The following is a 27,801-nucleotide window of genomic DNA, read 5'->3' on the forward strand; positions in this document are numbered from 1 at the left end:
GCAGGGACTGTTCAAGCCCAACATTACTCAAGAAGAGGACAGCGTTTGCACTAGCACATCTCAGAGCAAGCTTGGAGGCCAGACAATGTGTCTGGTCTACACTTACTCCTGTGAAGGAGTATTTTACGCTTCCATATCCCTTGTAAAAATGTCGTGCCGCTGCCAAAACAGAGCATACCCTTCAACAGACGAGAATAAACGATCCGTAAAACGCAAATGCCAAAGGAAGACCCAAGACCTATAATGGCAAGAAAAGCTGCACAAAGGGTTTGGGTGTGCATCCAGCCCAGCATCCCTAAGAGCAAGTGAAGGCACAGCCCCACGCCTGGGGTGCGCCGCTCTCCCAGGGGATGAGGGGAACTTATTCTGCACTCAGCCTCCATCACCTGCACCGCTGCAAAGCAATGCAAAGCGGCGCAAAGCTCTCCCGCTTCTGATCAGCAGCATTTTATATCCATTTTAAAATCTCTTTGCCTCACTGTAGATGGCTGAGCAAAATAAAGCAAAAAAGAAGCACACAGATAATCAGGCTCTTGTCTTAGAATCAAGTATTACTGTTAAATTGCCTGTTCTACACCTAAGTTGATTATTGCAATCAGCATTGTGTATAAATTGTTACTAATTAGTACCATTCTATCCTTAAAGAAAACTCAGAGCCCGTTTGTTGGTAGCTGCCAATCTGTCCCAGAACGTCTGGAGATTTAGCAAAATCTAAGGTGAAAGTTTGAATTTGCAATTTCAGATTTTAATGTTCAAAAAATCAGAACTTTTCAGCACATACCTGAGACAGAAACAGTTATCCAATAACACTTACATTAGACCTGGGAACTTTTGTTAGTTATGGCAGTAAAAATTCTCCTGTAGAATTATGCAATTTATTTATTTATTTATAAATCAATGTACTAAATGAATATATATTACTGTGCAATGTGTATTGCTAATATAAATTTATATTCACATACTGCTGTATACAGCACACTCCATTCCAGTTCTATGTACTCTGTAATACCTGTTCTAACACGTGAAAAGTTAAACTTCTATAAAGCGGCTCTACATTGGTAGCTGTTGCCCTAAGAAGCGCATACTACTCTTCTATTACAACTAGCTAAGTCAATGGGATAAGTTTCTAGCATAAATTTTTAGAATATTATTTGACAGATATCACCTTGATCGCTCACTTGACTGCATCCCCTTTTAGTTAGACATTATCACATGAACCTCAAGCAAACATTACTAATACAGATGGAAGGGGCTGAAAAGGACCTATTCAGTGTTTATACCGTAGATATGATTCACAGATACAGAATTACATGTACCTTTGGTGCTCTAAGCCCTTCCCTTCCGTAGAGATTAAATGGCCAGCAGCAAGAACGGAGACACATCTTTAACACCAGCCCTGTGTACCTGCTTCACCCTAAATCTCTTGAGAACTTTCCCATTCCTCCCCAGTGGTACCCACTGTTTCTACTGCAGCTTTTCACCAGCCAGACCATAAAAAGAGAACATTAGGACCACTCCAGTCTCCTTCTTTATGTATGTATTTATTTTTACTTTTCCCGATGAACAGTTCTAGGGAACTTATTTCAAAGAAGTAATCAATATATCACAATTCGTGTGACATTAACTAACCAGCAGGAACTTCCGCTTGCTGTAACACTCTGTGACTTGAAAATTGTGCAACACCTTTAGTAAACACTTCCTCATATAGGAGCAAGAATAAAGCTGAACAACTCGCTCCCTCTCATTCACTGCACAAGAGAGGGCTGCTCAAAGCAGACAGCCTGGGAACCAACTTTCCCAGACCACGGAGACCACTGCTAGACAAGCGCAACGGAGATGACTAATGTACTTCTTGTTTCTGTTGTTTTGCTACATTTTCTTCAACAAGGTACGGCTTTTTTTTTTTTTAATCCTTTATCAGTGGTTGCTATGGATAACTTTGTATAGCTTTTATGAATTTTTAATTATTAACATGTAGATAATATGGAAGAACAGTGAATTAAAGCCATGGGGAAAAAAAGGTATTGCTGAAGTTAGGGATGTTTGCTTTTTTCTCTTTCTGTTCAAAGTGATTTTCTAAAACTCTCTAGTCAGAGAATTATTTACTTGTGTGAAAACTGGCCAGAGATTGCCTAAAGACCCAGAATTGGTTAGTTTTGTGACACAATTAATTAAGAAAGTACTTTCCCTGCAAGTGAGAGGACAATTTATCCAATTGGGACAACTTACTAAACTGACAGCATTTTGGCCATAACAGAAAAGACTTTTATTTTAATTCAGTTAATGACATTACCTGAATTAAAATAGCACCCTCATTATCTGCGTGATACGTCAGGTTATGAGTATTTGTATGACTTAACCTTAACAGACCACACTTTTTTTTTTTCCACATGCATTGTTTCTTTCAATTAATGTCAACAGGGAACAGATTTTTTCAGAGCTTGGCATGCACAAGCATGCGCAGGGTTTATCTACATATTTAGAGATCTGACTTGTGTTCAGACAGGTATCTTTATGATTTCATTAGCTGCACAGAGTATCTGAAAGTGTGTACAGCACTAATGCTTAAGGTGTCATATATTTTGTTTCTTGACAAAACCAAACCTTCATTGTCGATGAAATCCTCACTAATGATTTTTCTTCTTGGTTTATGCTCTTGGAAAAGTACATAATTATGTGTTCCTTATTAGCACTTTTTCTAGCTGTTGTACAAGGCCCAAGGAATTTCTTTCCTCCTTTAAGCTACTGACTCAAGACAATGCCTGAAGCAACACAATGACAATATACTGAGTTGATTAGAAAAACTACCTCTAAGAAACAATCTGTTCCAGAACAAAACTAACCCGTTTTCCTCGAAATGCTGTTTGTATCACAGTGCAGGAAAAGGACAAGTTAAGTTCTGAGTCTCCATTCAAATCTAGCCTAAACTCGAATCATCTGGGCTACAGCTGGCCGTGTAAAGAGTCTGCAACCCAGAGCGGATGGATAAAATTGAAGGACACAACTCTGTTCTAAGAGGCCTAAAATATTACTGTGATCACTGCGTAAGAATGTCCTTTAAGCTCATGGAAAGACTAAGTCTGCAAAGCAAAAGATTTTTTAAAGTAAATATAATTAGTTGCTTAAAATAAAATATAAAACATCACTGTAAATTACAGTAACAAACTTGCACTTGGTATTTGCTAACAGCTCGTGCGTGGACAGTTACTGTGGACTGTGTAATGGCTCAGCTGATGTAAGATCACTTCTTAGGACTTATTACCATTATACCATCCTGCCTTTCTCTACAGCACTCAGCTCTGTCAAGATACAGCCAAGTTTATTCTGCAATTATTTTTGGAAAGGGTTTAATCAAATAAACTAGTTATGAAGAATTAATCTGTTTATTTTACTGGAACAATTTGCATGAGGATGTGCTCTGTTGTTCCAGACACAGAAAATTACAGTAATTGGATGCCCTGCTCTTGTAAAAATCTGACCTTGAGGCAGACAATTAAAATGGGAGTTGCACTCTCCCTTTGTTGTTTGTGGTTTGGGTTTTGGTTGTTTTTTTTTTTTTTACCAAATACAGGCTGTTGTGCTTAGTGCTGAGCCCTCAAAAATTTGCCCATTCAGGTGAAATGACCTTTTGTAGAAGATTAAAGAGCTTTGAGGCATGTAAAACCTGCTGTTGCCTAGCTGGAAACTAACACATCCCTTGTATGACCCTGTTTACTCAAATGCTGCTATTATTAACTTCAAATGATACAATGTGTGCTGACCACCCCTGCAAGTCATGCCACAAATTAACTTTTGTCAAGATTTGCTCAGGCTCAGAAGCAGAAAACAAAAAGAAATGCTTTTCATCAGCATGGTATTTCCTCACCAAGTTCTTTATAGCCACGACAGACACACAACACGCAAGTAAAACCAGTAAAAAGGATTATGCGAGTTAAGGAATCATCAGGATTCTGCACCACCTTCCAGATTTTCGTACTTTCCTGCGTATCTCCTATTATTTTACCTAGCTTTCTCCAAAAGCCTTCTCCAGTCCTTCTGCTGTCACAAGCATGTAACACTCCTCAATCTGACTCAAGGGGGTACCTATTAAAGCACCGTCACAAGTATTTATGTGAGAAGACCAGCTGAAAAGCTTTCTAAAGCAGAAATCTAGGCTTGGTCCAGACTTGTAGTGAATTGTACAAGTTTATTTGCTTATCTAGAGGCAGTCTTAACTTGTATTTGGAGATCACTAATTTCACAGAACCGTATAAATTCATGCATGTCACCTGCTAAATGTGAAGGCAAAAGTCGCACCTTACATCGCTTGTCTAGCATGTTGGTACCCGAAACTGCTGATTGGTGCTGGGGAAAGAAATCCAAAGTGAACTGCATATAATATTTTGACACCTGGAAATAGCCAGGTATGTCAACTCGTCTGAAATCCAGACTGTAACAAACCTGGTGTTCGGTCACAAGGGGGGCGACTGCTTAGCAGAACAGATGAGCACACGGCAGAGCTGGTGCAGAGAATACACGAAAAACGAGCGGTGCAACAGATGAATGACTATATGGCCCAAAAGAATCAGTCTTGATAGACATGAAAGACGGTGTTTAATAAATTAATACTGTGTTTTCATAAATATACATCTGTTTCTCCCTAGGGAATCCGAGGAAGAAATTACCTGGAGTTGAGCAATATGAAATAGTTTATCCACAGAAGTTGCACACAGTACATAAGAGAGATGTAGAAAGAAACAAAGAGGTATTAAAAAAGATTACTTTGTTGGGTTTTTTTTTTTCTTTTTCTGGGAGATGGGGAAGGTTCTCTGGAATCAGAGCACGCTTGGTTTTCAAGAGGAAGGGAGTATGGAGCCAGACGCTTGGTCTTGCAAATTGAAATGAAAGAAAAAACCTGCAAGAGTGATCTCACATCTGCTAAAGACAGGCTGTGAGGTGCGCTCAGTGGGCAGTGAAGTCCCTGGGTGCCATCAGTGGGTCTCCTGCACTTGTATCTCTGCAAAGATGTAGGTTTGGATACTACTCAGATGTTGAATAACCTATGGATGTTTTCGTTTGAAGTAAATTAAACCGAATCTTTAAAACTAAGCATGCTCTTACAACGTTCAAGAGAGTTATGAAAATGTTTGAATTTAAGCATCCGCTTCAGCACTTTGCCGAATATGCAGGGCATGTGCTTATGAGTGTAGAAATACAGTCGCAAAGTTAAATTTTTCCTCCAATTAAAAAGTATGAAACAGAGCAGCCTCCTGCTTTTCCTATAACTGCCAGCATACTTATTTTTGGTGGGTAGAGGAGGAAAAGAATGTAGTTGGCAACTCAATGACAGCCAGCTCATAGTGAAGCCAGAAATTGTAACAGTCCATATTCTAACACTTAAATCTGTTTACAGACAAAATATGATGACACAATGGAGTATGGAATCAAAGCCAATGGAGAGGAAGTCATACTGCACCTACAAAAAAATAAGTAGGTCCAGTTCAACTTTTTCCTTGAGCATTATTCCTCACTGTAAACGGCTCTGCAGGGCATTCAGGATTCAAAGAAACAGGACTTAGGTTCCTGTGAGAGAGAGGTATTTGGGGAAATGCAACCGTTCCACTCCAATGAGAGAAAAAGAGGGGAGAGAAAGCATCATGTCCTACTTTGGTAATGTGAAATAACTACACAGCCATATGACATTACCGTGATGGAATGACTTGCCTCTACTGCTCTGTTCTCCCATTTATTTCCTAAATGGCTAAATCCACTGAATGTTTAATGTTTTCATATGATTGCACAAGTTTTCTGTGTCCATGGAGAGTCTATGGGTTATATTTATTTGTTCTATGCTGGTAGAAACTACGGAGAACAAGAGAAATATCCATGAAATGGGGCTGTCTTGGCCAAAAATGGAAAATAGTAATAAGAAATGTGATAATCCTCAATAATTTGGTTTCCAATACTCCCTACCTTAACACTACTGCTGTTGGGCTTCTAATATATACCGTCATTGACAAAACGCTTTCTGGAAATTGAAAGTGAGGAGAGCTTGCCTCCTTGGCTGAAGAGATTAACAGCAATTAAACAGGCCACGCAGAGGGTATAGCAAAGCTGCAGGCTTTCTTACAGAACAAGGCATACAAAGAAAACTCCAAATCCGTACAGAGCAACACAAATAAAGCCCAGTTGGGATTTTCTGCTTGCTGGCTCCACCATAATATTTAACATAGGATCAAACAAGACTCCTTTAATAGGTACTTTTCTAATGGCTGTGTAAATACAATACTACTATCGTCAGTTTAAATATAGACTATAATTAACTGTTTGCCCCTGTTTTAATCTAATCTAAATATTTGGAGGGGGAATATGGGAAATTATATTGCACTAAATTCCACTCTTTAAAAAGAAATGGGACTGCGGCAGTTTGGGGTAGCTGCCCAAACAGATGGAACGTAGACTTGCTTTGCTGCTAGCTGTAAGTACATTTAAGCCAGGGCTGCATAAGCATCTGCTTAGTGCTGTGCTGCCCAAGAGTGTGAGCGCACAGAGCCTTGCAGGATCTGGCCTTCCACAGCAACTCACAACTGTCCATGCTAACAAGAAACCCAAAGGCACCTTTCCCACCGGTGGCAGAAATACAGTAATTTATTCCATAGTTATGATGTCCTCCTTTGAAGGTTCAGGAACACATATGTGTACAAAAATAGAGTTTTATTTAGATAGAAAAGAAAAAGCAAGTTCAGATATAACGTCTACAAAGATGAGAACCTGCACTAGCAAAGTTATAAAAAAGCTGTGAGCAAGATTAGACAAATATGTTAGTGTGATCTCCACACAGAATCTCTTAGTGTGTGTACATGTACATATAGAATGGTTTAGGTTGGAAGGGACCTTGAAGATCACCTAATTCCAACACCCTTGCCCTGGGCAGGGACACCTCCCCCCAGCCCAGGTTGCTCCCAGCCCCGTCCAAACTGGCCTTGAACACCTCCAGGGATGGGGCAGCCACAGCTTCTCGGGGCACCCTGCGCCAGGGGCTCACCACCCTCAGAGGGAAAAATTTCTTCCCAATATCTAATCTAAAACGACCTTCTTCCAGTTTGAAGCCATTCTCCCTCATCCTATCAGTACATACATACATGTTATGCACGGGCACATGTGAAACAGATGAGGCAGCTTTCCCACTGACTGAGATCTTTGCTGTTTATAACCAGTGGGGTGAACTGGGAAGAGAAGAGTACCATTTCACATGCACTACGGAGTGTTGAGAAATGTCTGCACAAATTGGAGGCCAAAACAGGATCAATATGTAATATGTATGCATATGTGATTATACATTTACTTTCAGATCTACGAGGAGATTAGTTTGTTCCAATGAAATAAGAAAGCAATTAAAGTCCTCTTATTCTAGAAACGTCCCTTTGTTTGAGTAAGGATTACAAACAGGCAGAATTCCCCACCCAGCAGCTTTGCTTTCCTGTTTTTTCACTACTACTAATAAACCTGAGTAATCATTTGAATTCCCCACATACTTAGTGTGCAATTGCCTCGTTTCTAGATGACTACAACTTCTTTTGAATAATACTTGCCCTTGACTCTTCGCAGGCACCTATTAGCTAGAGACTATACCGAAACAGTTTATTCTGATGACGGTCGACAAATAACAACAAGTCCTCAGATCAAGGTAATGAAAAAAGGCTTCCTTCCCTCATACTTGCAGTCTTGAGGAGGTCTGTATGAGATTCATGGATCCATGAAATGATAGTACATATCAGACAGAAAGACAAGATTTTAAATCAAGGTTCTAAGCACTGTAATTTAGGATGCCTCTGAAGGGATGGGGAAGATATGACTCGACTTTGGCAGAGCCCCACTGATCTACACCTGCTGAGAATCAGTTTGTCTTTCAAAAAGATGACCACTTTTCACCTTAGCGGCTGAGCAACGTTATCTGAGCTGAATTTCTCTCTTTTGTCAGGAAAGAGAGTGGAGCCAGGGCCATCCCACCACCTTACCCCTGACTTTGCCCTCCTGACACTCCTCATTCTGTGCAACTCCGTGACAGGCTTTTACACCCTAATCTCAGTGAGATCACAGATTCAGATAAAGTCACATTTCCTCACTGGCTCGCGTTACCACCCACGCTCACAGCAAATGCATTGCAGGTTACCCCAGGTGGTTTCTCTGAGCCATGACAAATCAGTTATTCAGATCCAGACACAAAGGAAGTCACTAAAGATATTTTTTAATTAACTGTACACTCATGGGTCTTATCTTCAACAAAGCTCTCACCTGAAGCTTTTTGTCCAATGGCATGCTATGTGTTTTAACACGTGTAAATGGGAATACAAAGCCTAATATTCTTTGTTATGGAGCGATTAGCAGGAACAGGAGGGTCTTGAGTGAAATAGATGTGCATAAAGAAATCGGGTTGGTTTGGTTTTTTTTTCTGTGTGGAAAAAAGGTACTATTTCTGATTGCTCCTATTACTTCACCCCCTGAGTGGATCCTGTGAAAAGCAAACAGCACCTACGCCTGGTTAAAGACAATCTCACAGGCCTACCTGTGCAGCTTGCTGAACACAGAATTCCTACGTTGTGGATACTTTATTCTGATCTCAGGAGTGGTTTCTCTTGTATCCTCAAAAGATGGAAAATAGTTCTCCACTTCTTTCTCTACTAATTTTCACTTTGTTGATGTCTTTCCACTGTAAGAAAGCTGGCGCGTTGTGATGGGAAGAAGACAAATAAATGGTAAAGTGAAACCAAACATCCATGAGAAAACAAAAGGTCGAATACTGTTATAGGTCTCTCTTAAGACACCTATTAAGGAAAATGCCATGGGTAAAATTTTCCACAATACCTCAGTGACTTTGAAGTCTCTTTGAACACAAAAGTGTTCATTAGACCTTAGATCCTTAAGTCAATTAAGTCATGAAAATTTTTCCCTTAATCATATGTTTTAATATAATACATGCAATTTTAATCTCATTGAAGTTAATGCATTTAATTGTTGGGTTAATATCAAAGGGTGTTTCCTTGAAATTTGGCCACAATAAAAACATTTGGTACGGACCTTAATTGAGCAGAGCACATCAGTATATGCTTAATTTTGAGCAGTGAATATGCATATTCTTATTTTCATGTACTGTTGCATACTGACCAGAACCCTCCATGCCTGGATTTGTCACAATCTGGGTCACTCTGTGTTGAAGGGTAACAATAACGCTACCGTAGCAAACATGGAAATGGTCACCAGCTTTTTTCAGTTTAAGAATCTCCTCTAATGGGAGAGTTCCCCAGACAGTGTAGTTTGTTGTGGCTTGGAGCTACTGTAGTTTGTCTTCTGAAATCACTGGATCTAGGCCAATTCATTGCAGTCAATGAGGCATGGCCCAATTTGACAATGTATTTTTTCTTTCTAAACAGGATCACTGTTATTATGAAGGTTATGTTCAGAACGATGCTGGCTCCACAGCAAGCATCAGTGCTTGCAAAGGTCTAAGGTAAGATGGAGGTTTGGTTCCCAAAGGGTACCAATGGCAGAATGTGCATACTCTATGAGGATAAATCTTCCAATATAAAAATAACCAGGATGTAAATAAGTGGTGTTATCTTTTATTCATGCTTACGAGGAAACTAGTGTACCAAAAAAGGTGAAAGAAGGGAGGAATAAAAAGCTGTATTTCTACTTCAGTTTCAGAGTTTATAAAATGAAAGCTAAAGAAACATCTATATCAATAAATTTATATGACTAATTCCATATTAGATCCATTCATAAATCACAGCATTTGGTGGTGCTTACAATAAACATTTAGGGTTGATGCTTCTGAGCGGTAGGAAGCTCCGCTGACCCTTTAAAAGAAAGCTGCATTATTTTCAGTGCTCCAGCAGCTACAGGGTCAGGAAGTTCAAGCTTTTGTATGAAAAGTTCAGTTAAAAGAATCTGTTCATTTCTAACCACTGACGACACAGTGGTATAACATAAAAAGGGAAGAGGATGGCTGTTGAGCTTGAGAAGCTGCAGCAGAACATTTTCCCAATGGTCAGTGGGGTTTTGCAAAACCCCAACTTTGTGAACACTTCTTGCATATCCTGTCAAGTTTACATTTTAACACAGAATGCTTATTTTGACGTTTGCTGCTCAAATTATTCAAAACTCTTAATTCCTTTCAATATTTCAGCTTTTCATCTCACTTAAAGATGAAAATATTATCCTTGAATTCCCCACTGAACTGAAATTCACTTTTCAATCACCTCTGTTAGCACAAAACCCTAAAAGTTTAAATCTAATTCATTTCTAAAACAGTTTCTTTTTGACAGACAGTCTCCTACTCAGAGACTTCTCTGACCAGCCAAATCTCACAATTGATTTCTGCTTTTAAATTGTTGTACGCTTTGCCTCACGTTGCCAAACTGTTCCATTGCGTCACTGCATGCAACCATCTGTACACCTGGGCTAAATGTTGTTAGGGATAACGTTACTATCTTGACTCAGTCCTGCGGATCCAAAAGATCACAGTCTAACTAATTTTCTTAGTGGATATTTTGAGACCCGCGGTGAGAAGTACCTCATTGAACCCTTGGGAACCTCAGACAGAGACGAACATGCGGTCTATAAGTATGAGGACCTGGAACAAAAGTCCATAAAAACCTGTGGTCTAATCAATAATACCTGGGAAGCTGATTCAAATGACCCCACCAGCGACATCTTCAAATCCAGCAACAGTCCAGAAGTAAGTACCTACTTAAGCAACACTCCAGTATGTATGTGCAAGAAAAGAAACTGTGGCTGTAGGAGAACTCTGTGAATAGCACAAGTCCCACTTTGTCTGGTGGCACCTACAGAAAAGAAGCGATTGCAAACAGCGAAGCATAATCAGACCTTAAAAACCAGTGCAAAACTCTCACAGATCTGAGATTTCAGAGTCGCCACCTGAATTAAGCCCTCCTGCATGTACCAATAGGTGCCCATGGGCATGTTTCAACATCTAAATACTTCTGAATATCGAGTCTACCTTTCATCATTCTAATAATCATTTTAATACCTAGTCTACCTTTTGTTGCTTTAAAACAAGGCAGTCCGGTTCTAAACGGCTTGGCTAAAGAAATACCCTCATAACATACATGGGTTTGAAATTGGGAAGGCTGAGACTGAAGCAGGCCTTAGAAGTCATTTAAATGTGTCTTTTCTTTAGATGAAGGCATACCTGAAAGCAAAAAAGTATCTGGAAGTTTACATAGTTGCAGACAATACTCTGGTGAGTATCAAAACGATTTTTTTCTCCTTCGGCCAGCTACAGGTGAGCTTTCCAAAGTAGGTACCACTCGTATCCCTGGGCTCCTACTACCATTACAGCGCTATGCTAGGTGTTACCCCTGACTTTGGCTAGGAATAGGATTTCCTAATGTCAGTTGATTTTGAAAACCCCACCTGGAGATGATGAGAATTGAAAAAACACCATGCAGTGCCTGTCATCTTCTGCACCCTACGCAGAGATACGCATTTGAAAAGGGCCTGATCTTGAAATACACTGGATGATAAAATAGTACATTGAAAAGATAATAAGCAGACTGGGTATGGTGTGGTTTGCAAGGCAGTCTTCTGTGGGATATTTCTTTTCTGATAAATCACTGTTTTCCTCTCCTTTTCCTAACATACTATATTTATTTTTTTAGTATAAGAAGTATGAAGAAGATGTTAAAACTATAAGAGAAAGGATATTTGGAATAGTCAATTACATCAACACGGTAAGAGGAAATACAGCAAAGTGAAATTGAATTAGAAGTTATTTATCACTTTTATCATTAATTTTCATTATTGCACATAGGAAAGAATGAAAACTGAACTTTATTGTAATTTAGGAAACAAATTTAAACGCATCTGTCCATATTATCCTGTTCTTTGTGCTCAGATATGAGATGTCTATAAATTCAATTAGTATTAAAGATTTATACTGCATTTTCTTAAGAGCTTGTTAAGGCAATGATTGAAATCCTTCAAAAAGAATGAACTAATTTTCGATTCTTGATTTCTTTTGCAAGTCAAACTTCTTCCAAAATAGTGCTGGAACTTTCAAGTATTTTAAAGAATTTTAAGCTTTTTCAGGTATTTAAAAACCATTTTTATAGTTGGTTTAAATGTGGGGGAAAATAAGATTTCATGTTTTGTTTTGTCTCTTTAATTTTTTGTTGCAACTTCAAAGTGCAGAAAAGCTTAAATCAGGTCTGGAGTGGGCTATATATTGCAAGCAATGAACGTGAGCCAATTACCAGGATAAGTGTTTCAGAAGTCTTCAAAACGTACTTCACTTTTACAGCAACGCTGTTTCTCTGCTGCAGGTTTATAAGGCCATCAATATCTACGTGGCTTTAATTGGCCTGGAAATTTGGACAGATGGTGACAAATGCCTCCTGAGCCGTGCTGCAGGATTCACTCTCGACAGTTTCTCAAAGTGGCGTCTATCAGATTTATTAAACAGGAAGAAAAATGACAATGCTCAGCTAATCACGTGTGTATCATTCTGATTCCTATTTGCATTTCCAAGTAAGTTAAAGGAATTTGTGCTTTAAAAATGGCTCACCAACCCATCAGAGACACCGTCTATACCAACCGGATTTCACGCTTTCCAGATTGTACTAATTCGAGGACAAAAACATAATTGTAGGCTCTCTTTCCTTGCTTCATTTTCCTCTTGGAGCACGATTACTTGCTAGGACATACCATCTAATCTTTCTATCATAATCTCTGCAAAACCAGGCAAGGTAAATTTTTGTTACATCTCAGTCTCTCCTCTTCCCTGCTCTGGTCACAGCACAGTTGAGCGTCCCAAAGACTGCAGTGCAGTCTAACAACCTAAGGAGCCCTGACATGAAGTTTAACGGCTGGGAAACGCACGTTGCCAAACTAAACCAGCGCTCACTTCGCTATTCTGGCTCGTGTTCAATGGCCCTGATTCATCCAAGCACTTTGCGACATTTAGAGCACTTCATCAAGCTCTATGCACTCAAACAGATGCTTTGAGTCTGATGAACTGCAACGCAATTTAAGTAAAAATTCAAGATGAAAAGCTCATTTCAATTGTTTTCTGATTTGCGGTGATCTTAAGTGTATCCTCAAAGATTTTATTAAATCCAGGAGCTGGAAATGAGTATATGCTTAAAGCCTTCAGCCTGGTTAATAAAGCAGACGATTTCAGGTCTGGTTCCCGGTCACTTCATTGCATTTCACCCTGCCTTTCTCCTTCCTTACAGAGGCTACGACTTTGAGGGGACAACGATTGGATTAGCCTTCCTGAAATCCATATGCAACGATGCATATTCTGCAGGTATTATTCAGGTCTGATTTATTTTTGTTTATTTTATTTCTAAAAGGCTTTTCTATGTTTTTTTACTCAACCAGCAAAGAAGATTTATGCAAATTATTTGGCGTACAACTGTTTCAGTTCTGTCTGGTTCATATCATTATTTTATTAAGACTGTAGAAATTCACAGAGAGATATTTTATTTTAAATGAAATGCAGAGGGTAAAGAAAGCACACATAAAGCATGGTATATGTGTTATCTAAAGGCCAACATCAAACTGACACCTGTGTTTGGAGTACCAGGCTCCAACAGAGTCAAAGGAGAGAAATAAGTAATTTTGTGCCTCTACCTTAAGGTTCCCTGTTTTGAATGGGGAATTGGTTCTGACTGTCATAATGCACATCAACAGTTTGGCCACTTAATTACAGCTGCCTAAACTACTAAGCTTAAACTTCAGCCTGAATGGGAACACAGACCCAAAACTTTACCAACACCACCTGGAATTCGGCTGTTGCGCTGGGTTTGTTAGTAAGAGGAACAACCCACATGAAATTCCAGCTTTCCCACACCATAAGGAAACCCTAGGAGGACTGGAAAACAAAAATGCTTTTCAAGGTGCGGGGATGCGTTTTTGCAGCAGTGTGATTTGCAATGCCATGCTGGAAGAGCATCACCAGTACGATGTGTCTCATGCTTCACGTGCTTCCACTACCATCTGCTGTTTATGCATCTGGATTTCACTCAAAAGAGCAGCACTTTTCTCCCTCCCACCAAGCAGCGCAAAATACCAAGCTAAGAGCGAAGACGGAGCACGGCATCTGCCTTTCCTTTCTGTGCATGCTCAACACTGTACACAACAGCTACCTTGATGCAATGAGTAATAATCATATCGCACCCGCGTAATTACCCTAAGCACAGAGACAGTTATCCAGAGAGAGGATTAAGAGTTTCAGATGTTCAGTTCCCCTTAACACTCAGTTGTTACTTGGCAGCCTAACTTCTTCATGTTCATTTAAAAACTAATTATAGCAATTTATTCATGTTCATTAGCGGTATCATCTAAGTGCTCTTATAATATAATCCAGCATAAACTGTGGAACAGACGCATGCATGGATTGAACAACTTATCAATCCTTATGTAGCAGTGAGGATAATTTCACTTGAAGAAAAATTGTCCTATTTCTTCACCACATGGCTTCTCTAGTATTCCTACTTGTTCTAAAATACTCATAGAAATAATAGCCTGTTCTTACCTCTACAGGACCATAACAGAAACGAAATTGCAGTTGCAGCTACCATGGCGCATGAGATGGGACACAACCTTGGCATGAGTCATGACACTGAAGCCTGCACATGTAACGAGAAAGTCTGTATCATGACAGATACCGTCAGGTAGGAGTTTGGATAAAGAGGCGAGGGCGTTAACACACAGGGCAGTTCAAGATGGGCTTTGGATAAGCTGCCAATTTCCAAAATGTAGTAGTAATTATTTTCATCCACTGAGATTATTCCATTTAAATTATACAAAAAGAAGAGAAAATGAAGAAATTCCAGACCCTTCTAAGATATTCCAAAGTGGATACACCACCCCTCCCTGCAAAAAAAAAACCCAACAAACAAACACCAAACCAAACTTTAGTCCCTTTTGGATAACATTAGCTTTGCATGCGTGGTAAGGCCTTCTCATTAAACCATAAATCATTTTTTCCCTACAATTACAACAGCATGAAACTGCTGTGGTTATCTCAGATGACAGAGCTTGCCCAAAATTTACCTAAAGTCTAGTTTTGTTGTTTTGCACCTTCAATAAACACCTGTTAATAGGAATTTAGTTCAATTTTCATCTCTAGTTGAACACTGCCTCTGCTGGACAGCCCAGTGGGAAACTCCTACTGCCTGAAGCATCCAGCGACAAATTGTGTAAACGAGGCTTACGTCTTTGAGATGGGGGATTTAATACATGCAACGTTTACATTTAGTACATTAATTTGTTCTGTTCTGTTTGTTTCCACCTTTTTTTTCTGCTATAAGTAAGAGATAACCATCGTATTTATTAATATATATATATACAGAAAAATGGTTGCACCCAATAGTTTGGAGGATGGTCATTTTTTTCATTTCTCGTATAAAGGGTATTGCCTTTCCCTGCCTATGCTGATCCTAACGTAAATCCCCCTGCTTTCTCAATATAGTGCTATCGTCCCCAAGAAATTCAGCTCTTGCAGCCTCCAAAGTTTTGAGAAATACATGTTGAGTGACATGCCAAGATGCTTAACCAACATCCCAGATATAAGTAGCATCATAGCACCTCCATCCTGCGGAAACGGCTTTGTGGAAAGAGGAGAGGAATGTGACTGTGGTACTCCTGAGGTATCTGCATAACCGGGAATAAAATAATACTTGGAAGAGGCAAAGAGTTTTATTGAGGCTATACAGTACCTGGTTTCTGTTAATTCCCAAAGTAGCCAGTTCAAAGCTAGCTGAAATATTTCTGTAGAAACTGTGGTCATCGTCAGCCCTATAAAGCACGTGCAGAATGTAGAGAAAACATCTGCATGGTTTGTCATGCAGCGTTGACAGAGGAACCGAGAACGGGGAAAAGTCATACATACAAAACCATCCCGGCAGAAATAAGCAAGTTCCCCACACAGCTTCTATCAGCACTTTCATAATCAAACACACTTTGTATTCTTTATGCGCTCCCTCGCAATGGCTGGCACGGCTTCTAGTGAAAATGGTTGTCAGGAAAGCAAAGTGCAGGTCCAAGATACCCCACCCTCCCTTGGTAACTGAGTACGGGATGGGTCGCTGAGAACCCCATGCAGACGGGACCAACCCCCAAAGCAGTGTACCAGAGCTCACATTGCTGATTCTCTCACAGGAGTGCACGAACGACTGCTGCGACCCCGAGACATGCAAACTTACAGCAGGTTCCACGTGTGCACACGGCGAGTGCTGCGAAAACTGCCAAGTAAGACCCCTTTTCATCTCTGGCTTCTCATATTTTCCAGGGTATTATTTTTTTTTCCCCATGAGAAAGCAGAAATACACCTTTCAAAAGAACCGATCCTCTTTACTTGCAATTACTGACATAGCACTGTAGTGACAAGTGCATTCTGTCCATTCCAAACTACACCACAACTATCAATTCACTCAATATTTCAACATCCCGGAGAAACGAGCATTGTGTTTACCCATTTTCTCCTAGAAAGAAAAGCTGTGGCACAACCAGGCAAAAATCCCGTCAATTGAAAAAAACAACTTTAAATTTGATACAGATCTGCCCCCTCATGCAACTTGTACAGTGAGGAGGGGATTTGTCTCCCCTAATTTTAGCCCTTTAGTTCACTGTGATTTTTAAATGGCACGGAGGAGCACCGCGTTAAGGGTGGTATTGTGATCTCCCTTCAGTATAAAAAATCAGGAGCTGTTTGCCGACCAGTTAAGGATGACTGCGACCTGGCTGAGATGTGCACCGGCTTTTCTGCAAATTGCCCAGCGGATCGATTCCGGGTGAACGGACATCCCTGCAACTACGGCGAAGGCTATTGCTACATGGGAAACTGTCCCACCCGAGAAAACCAGTGCAAAGCCGCTTTTGGACCACGTGAGTACAAGTTGGCATTGAAAAATAAGGCTGCCTAGGTCAAAGGAGAGAGGCAGAGGTAGGCTTTGTCTGCTAGCAAATCATCAAAGGCCTTTTGTAAATCACGAACAGCATATCTACATAAACAGGTTCTCGTTTGTAGCATACACTTTATTATTACTACTTTTGTATTTACACTGTAAGTGATAATAATCATGTGAGCCAACACTCAGAGCATGCAATGCAATGTATTTCTAGAGAAATGGGAAGTGGTAAGTGTATTTCTCCTTTGCACAATGCTTTTAAGATAACTTTGGCATGGAGCTGAGAGAGTATTCTTTGCTTGACAGGAAGAGGAAATGTCTGTATTTCAAATTCATGTCCAAATTTAGCATGGTGTTATGTTTCTGAAAGTGTGTGGTGGCTTAGCCTCTTCTCAATCCTAAACCGTCTCCAGTTCTGACTATGTATCTTCTAAGTAAGGTCTATAGGTTTGTACTGGACAGAGAGAGAATGCACAGGATCAGTTCTGCTGTGTGCATGCAATAACATTGCAGAATTAACATATGAAGTGCCAGAGAGAATCATTTATGCCCATGGGCAACTTCACTGGGAAAGGCCATTTCTTAAATAATGAAAGGAAACTGAAGATTCTTATTTTTCACAGGCAGAGAACCTAATCTAATCCCATTGCATTTTCTTCTTTCACAGAGGCTACTGAAGGTGCATTATCCTGTTACCGGATGAACGAGAAAGGGGTATATTATGGATACTGCAAAAAAGAAAAAGGTAGTCACGTCCCGTGTAAAAAAAAGTAAGCACTGTGTTACAGAATCTGCTGGGATTTGGGAAGAGAGACCACTCCTATTCCAATTAAGAGGCAGAAACAGAGAGTGCACTATTTTAGATGGCACATACGTCCACATATCCCTTCTTCAGTTTGAATATTGTGGTAAAGACAATGCTAAGAAAACTAGTTTCCAAATCTTGATGAGATCGGTCTGAGAAAGAGCAAGTGTGTACATAGATATGTATGGATGAGCACGCGTGTGTGCATGCATGTGCAGTTAAGCAGAGGGAAAGGATTTTTGGATAGGGAGTTTGAACTTCACATGAACCTCAGAAGCTGAAGACAGGTCAGTTAAATACTCAGTTCTGCAAACTACTGTGGGCTACCTAATAAGCTCATGATGAATTGAGAACCTGCCACCTTCTACTCACAAACTGACCTGAAAACACCGCAAATCAAAATTCCTTTCTGCAGCTTTTTTTTTTTTTTGGTGGTGGGGGGGGGGGTAGTGGTCCTGTACGGCCACGATAAATTCAAGCTGGAGGAGAGACTAGCTCAGATGGTTTCATTGTGCAACATCATTGTTCTAGCAGCTCTTTTTCTCCTTCCAGAGATATAATGTGCGGAAAGTTGTTCTGTGCTGGGGGGCAGGAGATGCCTCGGGACGGGAGTCTGGTGACTTTCGAGTCCTGCAAAGCAAGTTTTCCTAGAAATGGAGGAGTAGACCCAGGGATGATTCTCAATGGAACGAAGTGTGGGAATGGGATGGTTAGTAGAGAATAGCTTTTTTCCTTATTCTTCCCCTCTTTCAGTCTTGTTTATATCGCTACCTCTTTTACCAGACAAGAAAGATTTTTAAGAGGGAAGACTGAAGTGGACATTAAGCTTCTGCTGATCTGATTTACCATACCTTCTGCCTCACATTGATCACAGATCAGTAGCAAAGCAAACAGGAACTGCTATCATTCCGATCTCCTTACGCTTGACTGCTGTCTTTCTATCTTTTACTGACACAAATATAAGTGGCAACAGAAACGTACCTTTGTATGAAGGGTTAAAAGATCATACATCTATTACTATTTTAATTATTTCCATAACTGATGTGCTAGGCATCACTGAGTGCTATTTCCAATTTCTTCGTGATGTATTTCTACTTGGGGGGAAGGGGGGGAGCATGAAGGATTGAAGAGGAGTGGAAAGCAGTGATGTCTGTACATCTTTGTCACTCCTCTTTGCTATAAAATAACCAAAGGTCAAATGAAAAATTATATCCACAATCAAACTCCTAAAGTAGGTTTAAGTGATCTGCAGACCTGTTTCTATGTCTCCTTTTACTCTTCATCACTTTACAGGACAATGTGCAAGCTCTGCATGTTCTGAAAGCTACAAATCACTTTGGTAACATTTGCCCTGTACATTTCAGGTGTGCAGCAACGGAGAATGTGTCTATGCCGAAGATGTCTTTAGATCAACCAACTGCTCGGCCAAGTGTTCTGGACATGCTGTAAGATATGAGTACTCAACGCTATTAACTTTAAAAAACAAACAAGCACACCACCCCCCACCCCCCAAAAAAAAACTACAGGAAAATTATGCATATCAGCTACAGACCTTATTGATGACAGTATTTAAGTCATTGGGACTTAAGCTCCCAATGGAGTCGGACGTTTCCTGTATTTTTATAAAAGCAAGTCTAACCTGATCACTATCAATATTTTTGCTAAGGAGATGACAGGAGACACACAGCTTCTGTGTCTGGCCCTGCCTATGAGCCACGGTATCACAGCTATTCTCTCTCAGCTCATCTTCTGTTTTGGGAAGATAATTGTGCTCATCTTATTTGAACAGTCAGAGACCTACAAATGTAAAGACCAACTCTGCTGCTTTGTGCCTTCTACTGCAGCTTCCACCACAGCAACACCTGCCAAAGGCACATGACAGCAGACCATCAGACCTCTCCTTTACAGTCCAAAACTGCTACTTTCTATGCTAAATTTTAGTCCAAGTAAAATGAGAGGGGGTTTCCGGCCCTACCTTCAATAAGCTTATCAGGATCGTGATTTGAAGCCACTGACACTTTACGACCTCACAGCTTCGCTCACATTTCCAACCTGAAGCTATTCCTGGCTTTGTGCTTCCCCAGGTGTGTGACCACGAGCTGCAATGCCAGTGTGAAGAGGGATGGGCACCACCAACTTGCGACAGCTCCTCGGCTATTACCAGTAAGTGCTGCATGGCCACACTGGGTGCTGTCACTCGCTGGCTGAAATAAGCTGCTTTAACTCCGGTGAAAGAGCCATGACTCGCACTGGAGACCGTTTCTTTGCAAATACTTCCCATCTAGGTCTCTGATTTCTCCGCATCTGCGGCTTGTACGAATGACTAGAGCAAGCTATTTTTCTTTCTAACCTGACAGAAGTCATACACCCAGGAGATTGTTTAGAGCAGCAAGCTTTTCCTTTCTCCATCCTGAGATAACCAGCATACCATATTAGCTCACTTACATTTGAGTGGAGGTTCCGCTGTGAGGGAAGCAGGCAAGCTCATTTCTTTATCATCTGCATGGAGCTGGCCTTTAACTGGTCTACCTCTGAGGGAAAATACTTTGTGCACACATTTCCATGTGTGCCTTTATTATTAAATATTTTTGTCCTCTCTCCACATTCACTGGAGCATCATCAGCTCTCAACATTGTGGCTTGGCTGAGGCTTTAGAATAGCTTTGTTGAAGAAAAATTGTGAAGCTTTACGTGGTATACAATGCCTGAGCCTAGTTTTGGGTAACACCCTTTGAGAAAAGAGGAGAGGAATAACAATAAAGTGATCTTTGAGGATGGATGGAAAGGGCTACATTTGTTTAGCCCAAAGACAACTCAGGCAATAACCACAGTCTTCAAATATGGCAAAAATGGCAGGAATACTTTCCATCCGCATTCGTGGCAAGAGAAGCAGCAGCCATAAACCTATGCAATAGTGGGTCTAGACCTTGTTAAAAAAATTACTTTGCCAATGGTCGTGATGGGAAACTGCTTAGTAATAGTGGATCTCTTAAGAAATAGCAACTTGTGTTCTCTCTCGTTGACAGGCTTCGCTATTGTTGCTGGTGTGCTGATTGTCCTCGCTGTCACAGCGACTGCAGCAGTGCTACTTATCCGCTTCCGAGTGTTCAAAAAGAGGTAAAATGCTTACCCCCCTTGAGGAAAAAAACCATAAAGCCAAGCAACTTCTGGATAGGTTTCAACCTGGGGTTTTCAAAGACGGTGGAGGGAATTAGACACTGGAAAGCCAAAGTTGGTCCATGACCTTTGTTGAGCTGTTTCAGAAATCCCATAGTTGGGAGAGAACTGAAGACTTGAAACTGTAGCTCTCGAGATTAATCCTAAATAATTAAAATAAGGGGGAGAAATAAAGAAATAACAAAAGGACATGGCTATATAACAGAAATAGGAGTAAGGCAGGCATTCAACTTCAGCAAGATGTTTTACTTCAGTTAGGGTAAGATTTACAGTCACATGTAATATTTGCATAGTTGCCAGACCAGAAGAGGATCTGGAGCCACAAACCAAGTCTTTGTGGATCAAGAGCAAAGACGCAGAGAACGCCCTGTCCTGGCGGTACCTGCCCAGAAGGTAAGAGTGGGGAGGTGCTGGGTCAGCTATAGTTTCTCTGGGACTGTAACTGAGGAGTTGAAACATCAAAACTCATCAGCCAAAGTGTGCTACGCTTCCACAAGGGTTTCAAAACAGTTGTCTGGGGCTGAGGGGACAGTGCTGTGAATCCCAGCATGGGGAGGGAGTGGGGAAAGCACATGGCACTAAGTGCCTGAGTAACCTGTCTGCAGTAAAGGGCATGCAAAGATAACGCACAAGATAAGGGCTCCCTCTGATTTAACCATTCACTGTTTTCAGATGAATGATAAGAAACTTCTCCTTCCTGTACCTCCACCGCAGGAGAACAAACCACAGCGCCAGAGCGTAAGTACTTCTAGAGCATTTCTTTGCTTTCATGTTGGCTTTGGGGAAGACAACACATACCAGTTCACATCATGGTGGAAACCCTCAATGACAATCTCATCCCAAAGGCTGGAGAAATCACTGCACTCCAGATAAGGCCCTGCATGTTCTCTCAGGGCCAGATAGCATAAAGCATCCCTACTTCTGAAATGAATGCATCCTTCTACCCCTAGTAATGCACGTTTTATACAAGCCTGCACATTCCCATGGGAACATGTGGATGCACATACATACAATCTGTATATAGGAACATTATGGTTTATATTTTCTTCTTTTACAGCCTGTCGTAAGGCCAAAAGGTCCCCCACCTCCTGTTCCTTCTACCAAACCAACCCCTTCTCACACAGAAGAGATTTTTGTAAGTATATCCCTGCAACTTTTCGTGTCTTCCATCTGCATTGCGAATGGCTATCATATGCCAATTAATGTTTTCAGTTTCTTCAGTTTCTGACTATGATTGAAAACAAAAATCACAGACATTCAAACCACATACTCTTTAGGGAAGGAGCCACCACAGGGATTTCAGGTGTAAGCACAATGCAAATGACCAGCATCTTTGCTCCTACAGATGTCTGCAATGGTCCCTCTATTGTGGAGATCTGTTAGTCCCTAAAGATGCCACCTGTGAGGGGATCTCCATTCATGTTTATTTTTCCTTTTTTTTTAATTCTTAAAATAAATTTGGAAGTGAGAAGAATACGAATATTTGCCATTAATAAACCCAAAGCATCCTACTTGAACAAAAACACCTCCCTCAAATATTCACTACCTCAGCATTTGAGCTGATCCAAGGGTGTAGAAACCATCTTCACACGGGCAACATAATGGCATGGTACTGCCTGCATAAGGGATCATAGATCAGGACTAAATAATAAAATAATTAAAAAACTCCACATAGCGGCTTGATTATAAAAGCATGTTCAAATCCCACTGTCTTTAGAGATGCTTTCCTCAACACGCATCTTGAACATGTGATCAGCTTTATCTTCCTAAGCAGTCTATTTGAGCATGGATACTCGATACAGATGAATTTAAACATTGAGAATAGCTTATTGGTCTTCTGAAACAGGAGCTCTGTACCCCTTGTGTGTTCGTATTATTGTGCCTTCTTGTATGTGGACAGACTAATGTAATTCAGCCCAAGCTTTTCCACTAGGAAGACACCATAGTAAATAAAGGAGATAAAAGTGGCAGCAGCTGAGGTCTGTGGACGTTCTGCAGCTGCTCAGACAGAAAAGCCTAACGACATTTGAACTACATTTTTGTTACAGGCACCAGAGAGAAAGCCCGCTCACCTCCCAGTTCACAAAGGCAAACCTCCACCTCCACCTCAGGTAACCTGAGTTCAAGTGCAAACAGCAATTCTTTTGGAATGTAATTTGTTGAAACGGCACGGGGCACACTGCGATTCATTTAACTCTCTTTTTCATGTAGGCTTTAAAACCTCCAATTAATCCCAGAGTATGAAGCTTCTGAAGCGGGGCTGATCAAGATACCTGAAATTTTCAGGGACAATTTTTTTGTCCCTCGATTCCTCCACTTTTGGCAAAGGCAACCAACGCAGCCTTCCTGTTCTCTTTAAAAAAAAAAGAACAACTGACCGACAGCTGCTTTGAAAGAAGAAGTTTAGTTTTCAAACAGCGAGGAACTCTTTGGTGATGACGTCAAACTACCGTCCAAAAGGAAACGAAGCAGAATCGCTGCTTGCACTGAGGTGTAGACTGGGAGTAAGTCATGAAAGCTGCGTAACAGCCTAACTCCTCGGCCACCCCTGCAAGACATGGCTGCACTGGGATGCCCTGCATCTACACTGCTATTCTGGTTACAGACCTGAGAAGATCAGGGAAAGTCTGGTTACTATATGTTTGTAAATTGTGAAACTTTCTGCTGTATTTCTGGATCTTTGCCGGCCCTCTCCTCAGCGACACACTGGACCTTCTCCTTCATGTGTAAGTTGGAAGTTCTGGAATAAGAAAAATCCTTCCAGCCCTTTGGAGGAAAGTTTGCATCCTCAAGGCCCGAACTAGACTTGGAATAATAAGATTACACACTGGAAATGCATTGATTCTGGACAGATCCTTTTGGATCCGGTTCTCTCATTAATCCTTAGATCACCTGTTAAACAAGATTCCTCTGTTGAATAGGTAGAACTGGAGATATGCTCAAAAGCAAAGCACACAGGAGTCAGACCAGTCATTGCTTACAAGTACTCCCAGAGCTCAGGCTGTGCCAGTCCAAAAAGCGCTCCGGCTGCCACCATTGCACTTAGAAAAATTTAGAAAAGCACAGTCAACAAAATCCTTAATCATTTATTTCATTTGCCCCTCAGCTCCAAAAATATCCGAGCATTTCTCCCTTCCAAGATATACACACCTTGGTGTTTTCATTTAATTGCTCTTGCAGCGGGGTGTGTTATTGTAAAGTTGCTAATGAGATCTGGGCTGGGCACCGGGGTTTGTTATTGTGGGACAGCACTGTAGCATAAGGCTTTGCACACTGGTTTATTACTGAGGGGTTCTTCATTCCTTCTGGCCTATTGGCATCAGCACTGTTGACACTATTGGCCTGCTGGCATATATCTGCATGATACTGTTGGCATTGATGTTAATAATACTGCGAGGGTGCTGGCACTGATGCTATTGTTACCATTGGCACTGATATTATTCATCTGGTTGGCATCAGTATTTTTAAGTTAAAGCGCACAGAAGTGTTTTTCAAGGAACCAAAATTTTACCAGAGGGGGAAAAAAAAAAAAAAAAACCACAAAAAAAAAAAAAAAAAAAAAAAAACGAAAAAAGAAAAAAAAAAAAAAAAAAAGAGAGAAACAAAATTGCCCTGGACCCAAAGTACTCAAGATTTTATAGAGGTTCCAGTTTGAACTGGATTTGGGTTTGGATCAGGATCAAAATCAGAACACAGCCCCAAATCAATCGCGCTGTGGCTCAGGAAGGCCGTTTCCAGCCCTTGGGCATAGTGGCTTTGCTAGAGAAGACCGTATGGCTGCCAGACAGCCAAAACAAGACCTGAGGCCTCGGACCAGCGTTGTGCATGCTAACCTTTACCTACGCGCGGTTCTGACCACGGCCCATCAGGACTTTTAAAAAAGCCCAATCCTCAGAGGGCCTGAAACCTTTTACTGAAGTTCACGAACCAGCTCACACCTGTTGAAATCCTGATCCACGTAATCTTGTTTGGGTACCAAACATGAAACTGTACAGTCACTTTTCAAATGCAGAGCTCTTATTTACAGCGACTGTTACTGCAGCTGCACGCCACAGATCCGTCTCCAATACAGAAACATATAGAAAAATCCCAATTTCTTCTTTTGGGCTAGGCTTGCTTTGAGGTTGCCAATCAAGTACTGTACGCTCTGCAAAACACAGATGCAATGAAATTAGTCTTCAGTTTGAAGAGTGAGGAGGGGTTTTTGGTTTAGGATAGATTTTTATTGGAAGACTGTAGCTTTCTTCCACTTTGGATAACTGCTGCTTTTTTTGAGTCAGAAATGGATTCTAATCTATCTGTATTTGACTATGGTGTAAAGATGCAGAACTTATTTTTTATGAACTGGAATTAATGTATTTACAAAGATTTCTGTATTAGAATTATTCTGTCTAAACTGGAGGTAGTTGTTTTGTTTTTTAAAGATCATCATTTGCACATGAAACACATGACAATAGTGTAAAGTGGGATCATTTATAACATTGCCAAATCCCCAAAACTCCCAATTTGTACCAAAAAGATCATTTACAGGTATTGCCAAACCCTGCAAGTTAGTCAGCAAAGCTGAATTAAGTTTATAATAAGGGTTGACAAGATATTACATCAGTTTTTCCGCCACCTTAAAATCTATTTCTTTGTGGTTTCCAACCTTTTCCACTTTGTGAGCACTCGAGTTTTCCAAGAATATAGAGCTTTGAAGCAAGCTAAAGACTAGAGACTTGCTTTTCCTTAATTACCTTTCTAAGACTCAACTCCCAAATCATGGAGCTTGGGCTTACTTTCTCCTGCAGAAAACCAGTCCCCTGTCTTTTACAGCCTCAAACTTCCATAATATCTGAACACTTTCCATAAGCCAAGCCTGCAGCCCAGCAACCGAGCGGAGTGCGAGTGCCGTACTGAGACCAAGCTTTCATCTTCAGAAACCTGAGAAAAATATATAAGAGCACATGCCTATAGCAGTTCATGATTTACAGCTTCTCTTGGCCCCAGCATCCATAGGACGGGTGATAGTATCTCCTGCAATGGAGCACGCGTTGTGTCGTTCTGTGCACCAAAGGGTTCCTCTGTAGGTATAATCTATTGTTGCGTTATGCAAACGTGACATCTACTGTCAAAAAGCCTCTACTGCATGAGGAAAGTGAACCCAAGAAAACCGAAGATATCTTCAGCACTCCAATTGTCAAGAGCAGGCAGTCTGTAACCCCAGAGGACCAGTACATCCTTCAGATGCATTTCCCTCCGCAGTCTCACACTTTTCACCAAATTGCAACGTTTTGCTGCGGGTCCAGCTCTTCCCTTATTCCCAGTTCAGGGTCCCTTGCTCAGCATGATTTGCCACACGCAGGGTGTAGCAGAGCAGCAAGCCCACCTGCTGGCATCACACAGTAAGACGCAGAAGCAATTTTGGCACAGCGCAATCGCCACCAGTGAACTGATGCTGACTAAATTTGCATTTGCTATGCAGGAGCCATGTGCCAGACCCTCCTCTTGCTCTCCGACCAAAAGCAAAGCAGTTTAACACTGGTTTTGGGGTAGGGTTTGTTTTGTGTTTGGTTTTGTTGTTTTTTGAGTTTGTTTGTTTGGTTTTTGTTTTTTTTTTTTTGTTGTTGTTGTTTTGTTTTTTTTTTAACATGAGTGATCACTCCAGTCCTCCATCTCCTGTTAATCCACGGAAAAACAAAAGTGTCTTTTTTTTTCCCTGTTTCTTTTCAATGTCTGAATTTACCGCCCTCTTTCATCCCTCTTTTCCCTCCCTCCATCTGTCTGAGGGACGGTGCTACCAAAAGAGAGCATACCTTTTACTCTTTGCAACCCCAAACCAATCTTCACTGTGAACAGTTGGGGGGGGGGAGGGGGGGTGGGGGGAATGTCGAAAATAAGGCACATGCTGAACCACCACAACAGACCGATGTCCTCAGTAGTTCCTATCTGGCCCTCTGGATTGTCCCTTTGCTGTGCAAATTCATCACTGGCCATTAGAGGGCAATGGGGCATGGAAAAGAAGTTTCTCCTGCTAAATATCGGATGACCGCTATCACCTCAAACGAATCAATTCTGAATTTACTGCATCCTCTGACCTTGAGCTATAGATTCAGGAGACATTAACAAGGACGCCATCAGCCAGGAAGAGTGGGGAGATTGGAGCACATTCAGGTTTTCAGACACAGAGGCACCAAGCAACAAATAAATAGACAAAACCCAACCCTTCAAACATGACACCACAGACAGCACATGCTTTAAGGTCTACACAGCAAGAGGCAGCCCTAATTGATTCAGGTTTTACAGACCAGAAAACAAAACATTGTCCTACCAGCCCTTATCAAAATGAATAATAAATGTCACTTGTAACTTGAAATCAAGAGTTTTCTTCCCCTTTTGCTCCCTTATGCCAGCAGACCTTTCATAGCCTCATAGTACTGCATAAATCATTACCACCTCAATAAATAAGTGAATAAAAGGCTGTAGGTTGAATCCACTGATGTGCAAATGAGTGAAAATGCATGGAAATATTGAAGGCTTATAGCAACAGACCCCAAGAATTCAGACCTTTGTCTCTCCACCATCCATCTGGGCCTAACAGCGGCTCTCCAGTGCCATGAAACAAACGGCTCTCACTATAATGGCCTTTGCCACTGACTGATAATATCAGTAAATGGGAACCTCGACCATCAGCTACTTAGTGTTATTTACCAGTGGCTAAGAAGTGCCAGTCCTTAATCATCAGGTTATTGATAACTTCCCGAGTCCGGCATTGCTTCTAACCTTCCTCTGGTGCAGAGGAAATGGGCAGCCCTGGGAAAGGAGCAGGGGGGCTGTCGGCTCGCCAGCCATTGCCCTGGCCCCCAGACCACTTTAAAGCAATCTTCAGAAAAATGGCACAGATATTAACAGGCTGTTACTGACA

The 27,801-nt window shown here is 41.1% G+C and overlaps 1 protein-coding gene across 1 annotated transcript; it reads left to right on the forward strand.

The window, feature by feature from the left end:
• Positions 1 to 1,836: 1,836 nt before the first annotated feature.
• On the forward strand, positions 1,837 to 23,211 carry ADAM28 (ADAM metallopeptidase domain 28; the record flags this gene model as incomplete). The annotated part of the gene is made up of 24 exons (XM_082495682.1): positions 1,837 to 1,888; positions 4,644 to 4,744; positions 5,393 to 5,469; positions 7,588 to 7,666; positions 9,411 to 9,487; positions 10,522 to 10,717; positions 11,180 to 11,242; positions 11,661 to 11,732; positions 12,324 to 12,493; positions 13,236 to 13,320; positions 14,548 to 14,678; positions 15,479 to 15,656; positions 16,168 to 16,257; positions 16,698 to 16,893; positions 17,584 to 17,686; positions 18,274 to 18,430; positions 19,086 to 19,166; positions 19,806 to 19,884; positions 20,747 to 20,837; positions 21,191 to 21,290; positions 21,570 to 21,635; positions 21,955 to 22,032; positions 22,946 to 23,008; positions 23,109 to 23,211. 24 exons carry the CDS (start codon positions 1,837 to 1,839, stop codon positions 23,139 to 23,141), a joined length of 2,418 nt encoding a protein of 805 aa, XP_082351808.1. The 3' UTR covers positions 23,142 to 23,211.
• Between the last annotated feature and the right edge of the window lie 4,590 nt (positions 23,212 to 27,801).

Source organism: Vanellus vanellus, assembly GCF_965231255.1.
Source record: "Vanellus vanellus genome assembly, chromosome: 26".
In the NCBI taxonomy this organism is placed as follows: Eukaryota; Metazoa; Chordata; class Aves; order Charadriiformes; family Charadriidae; genus Vanellus; species Vanellus vanellus.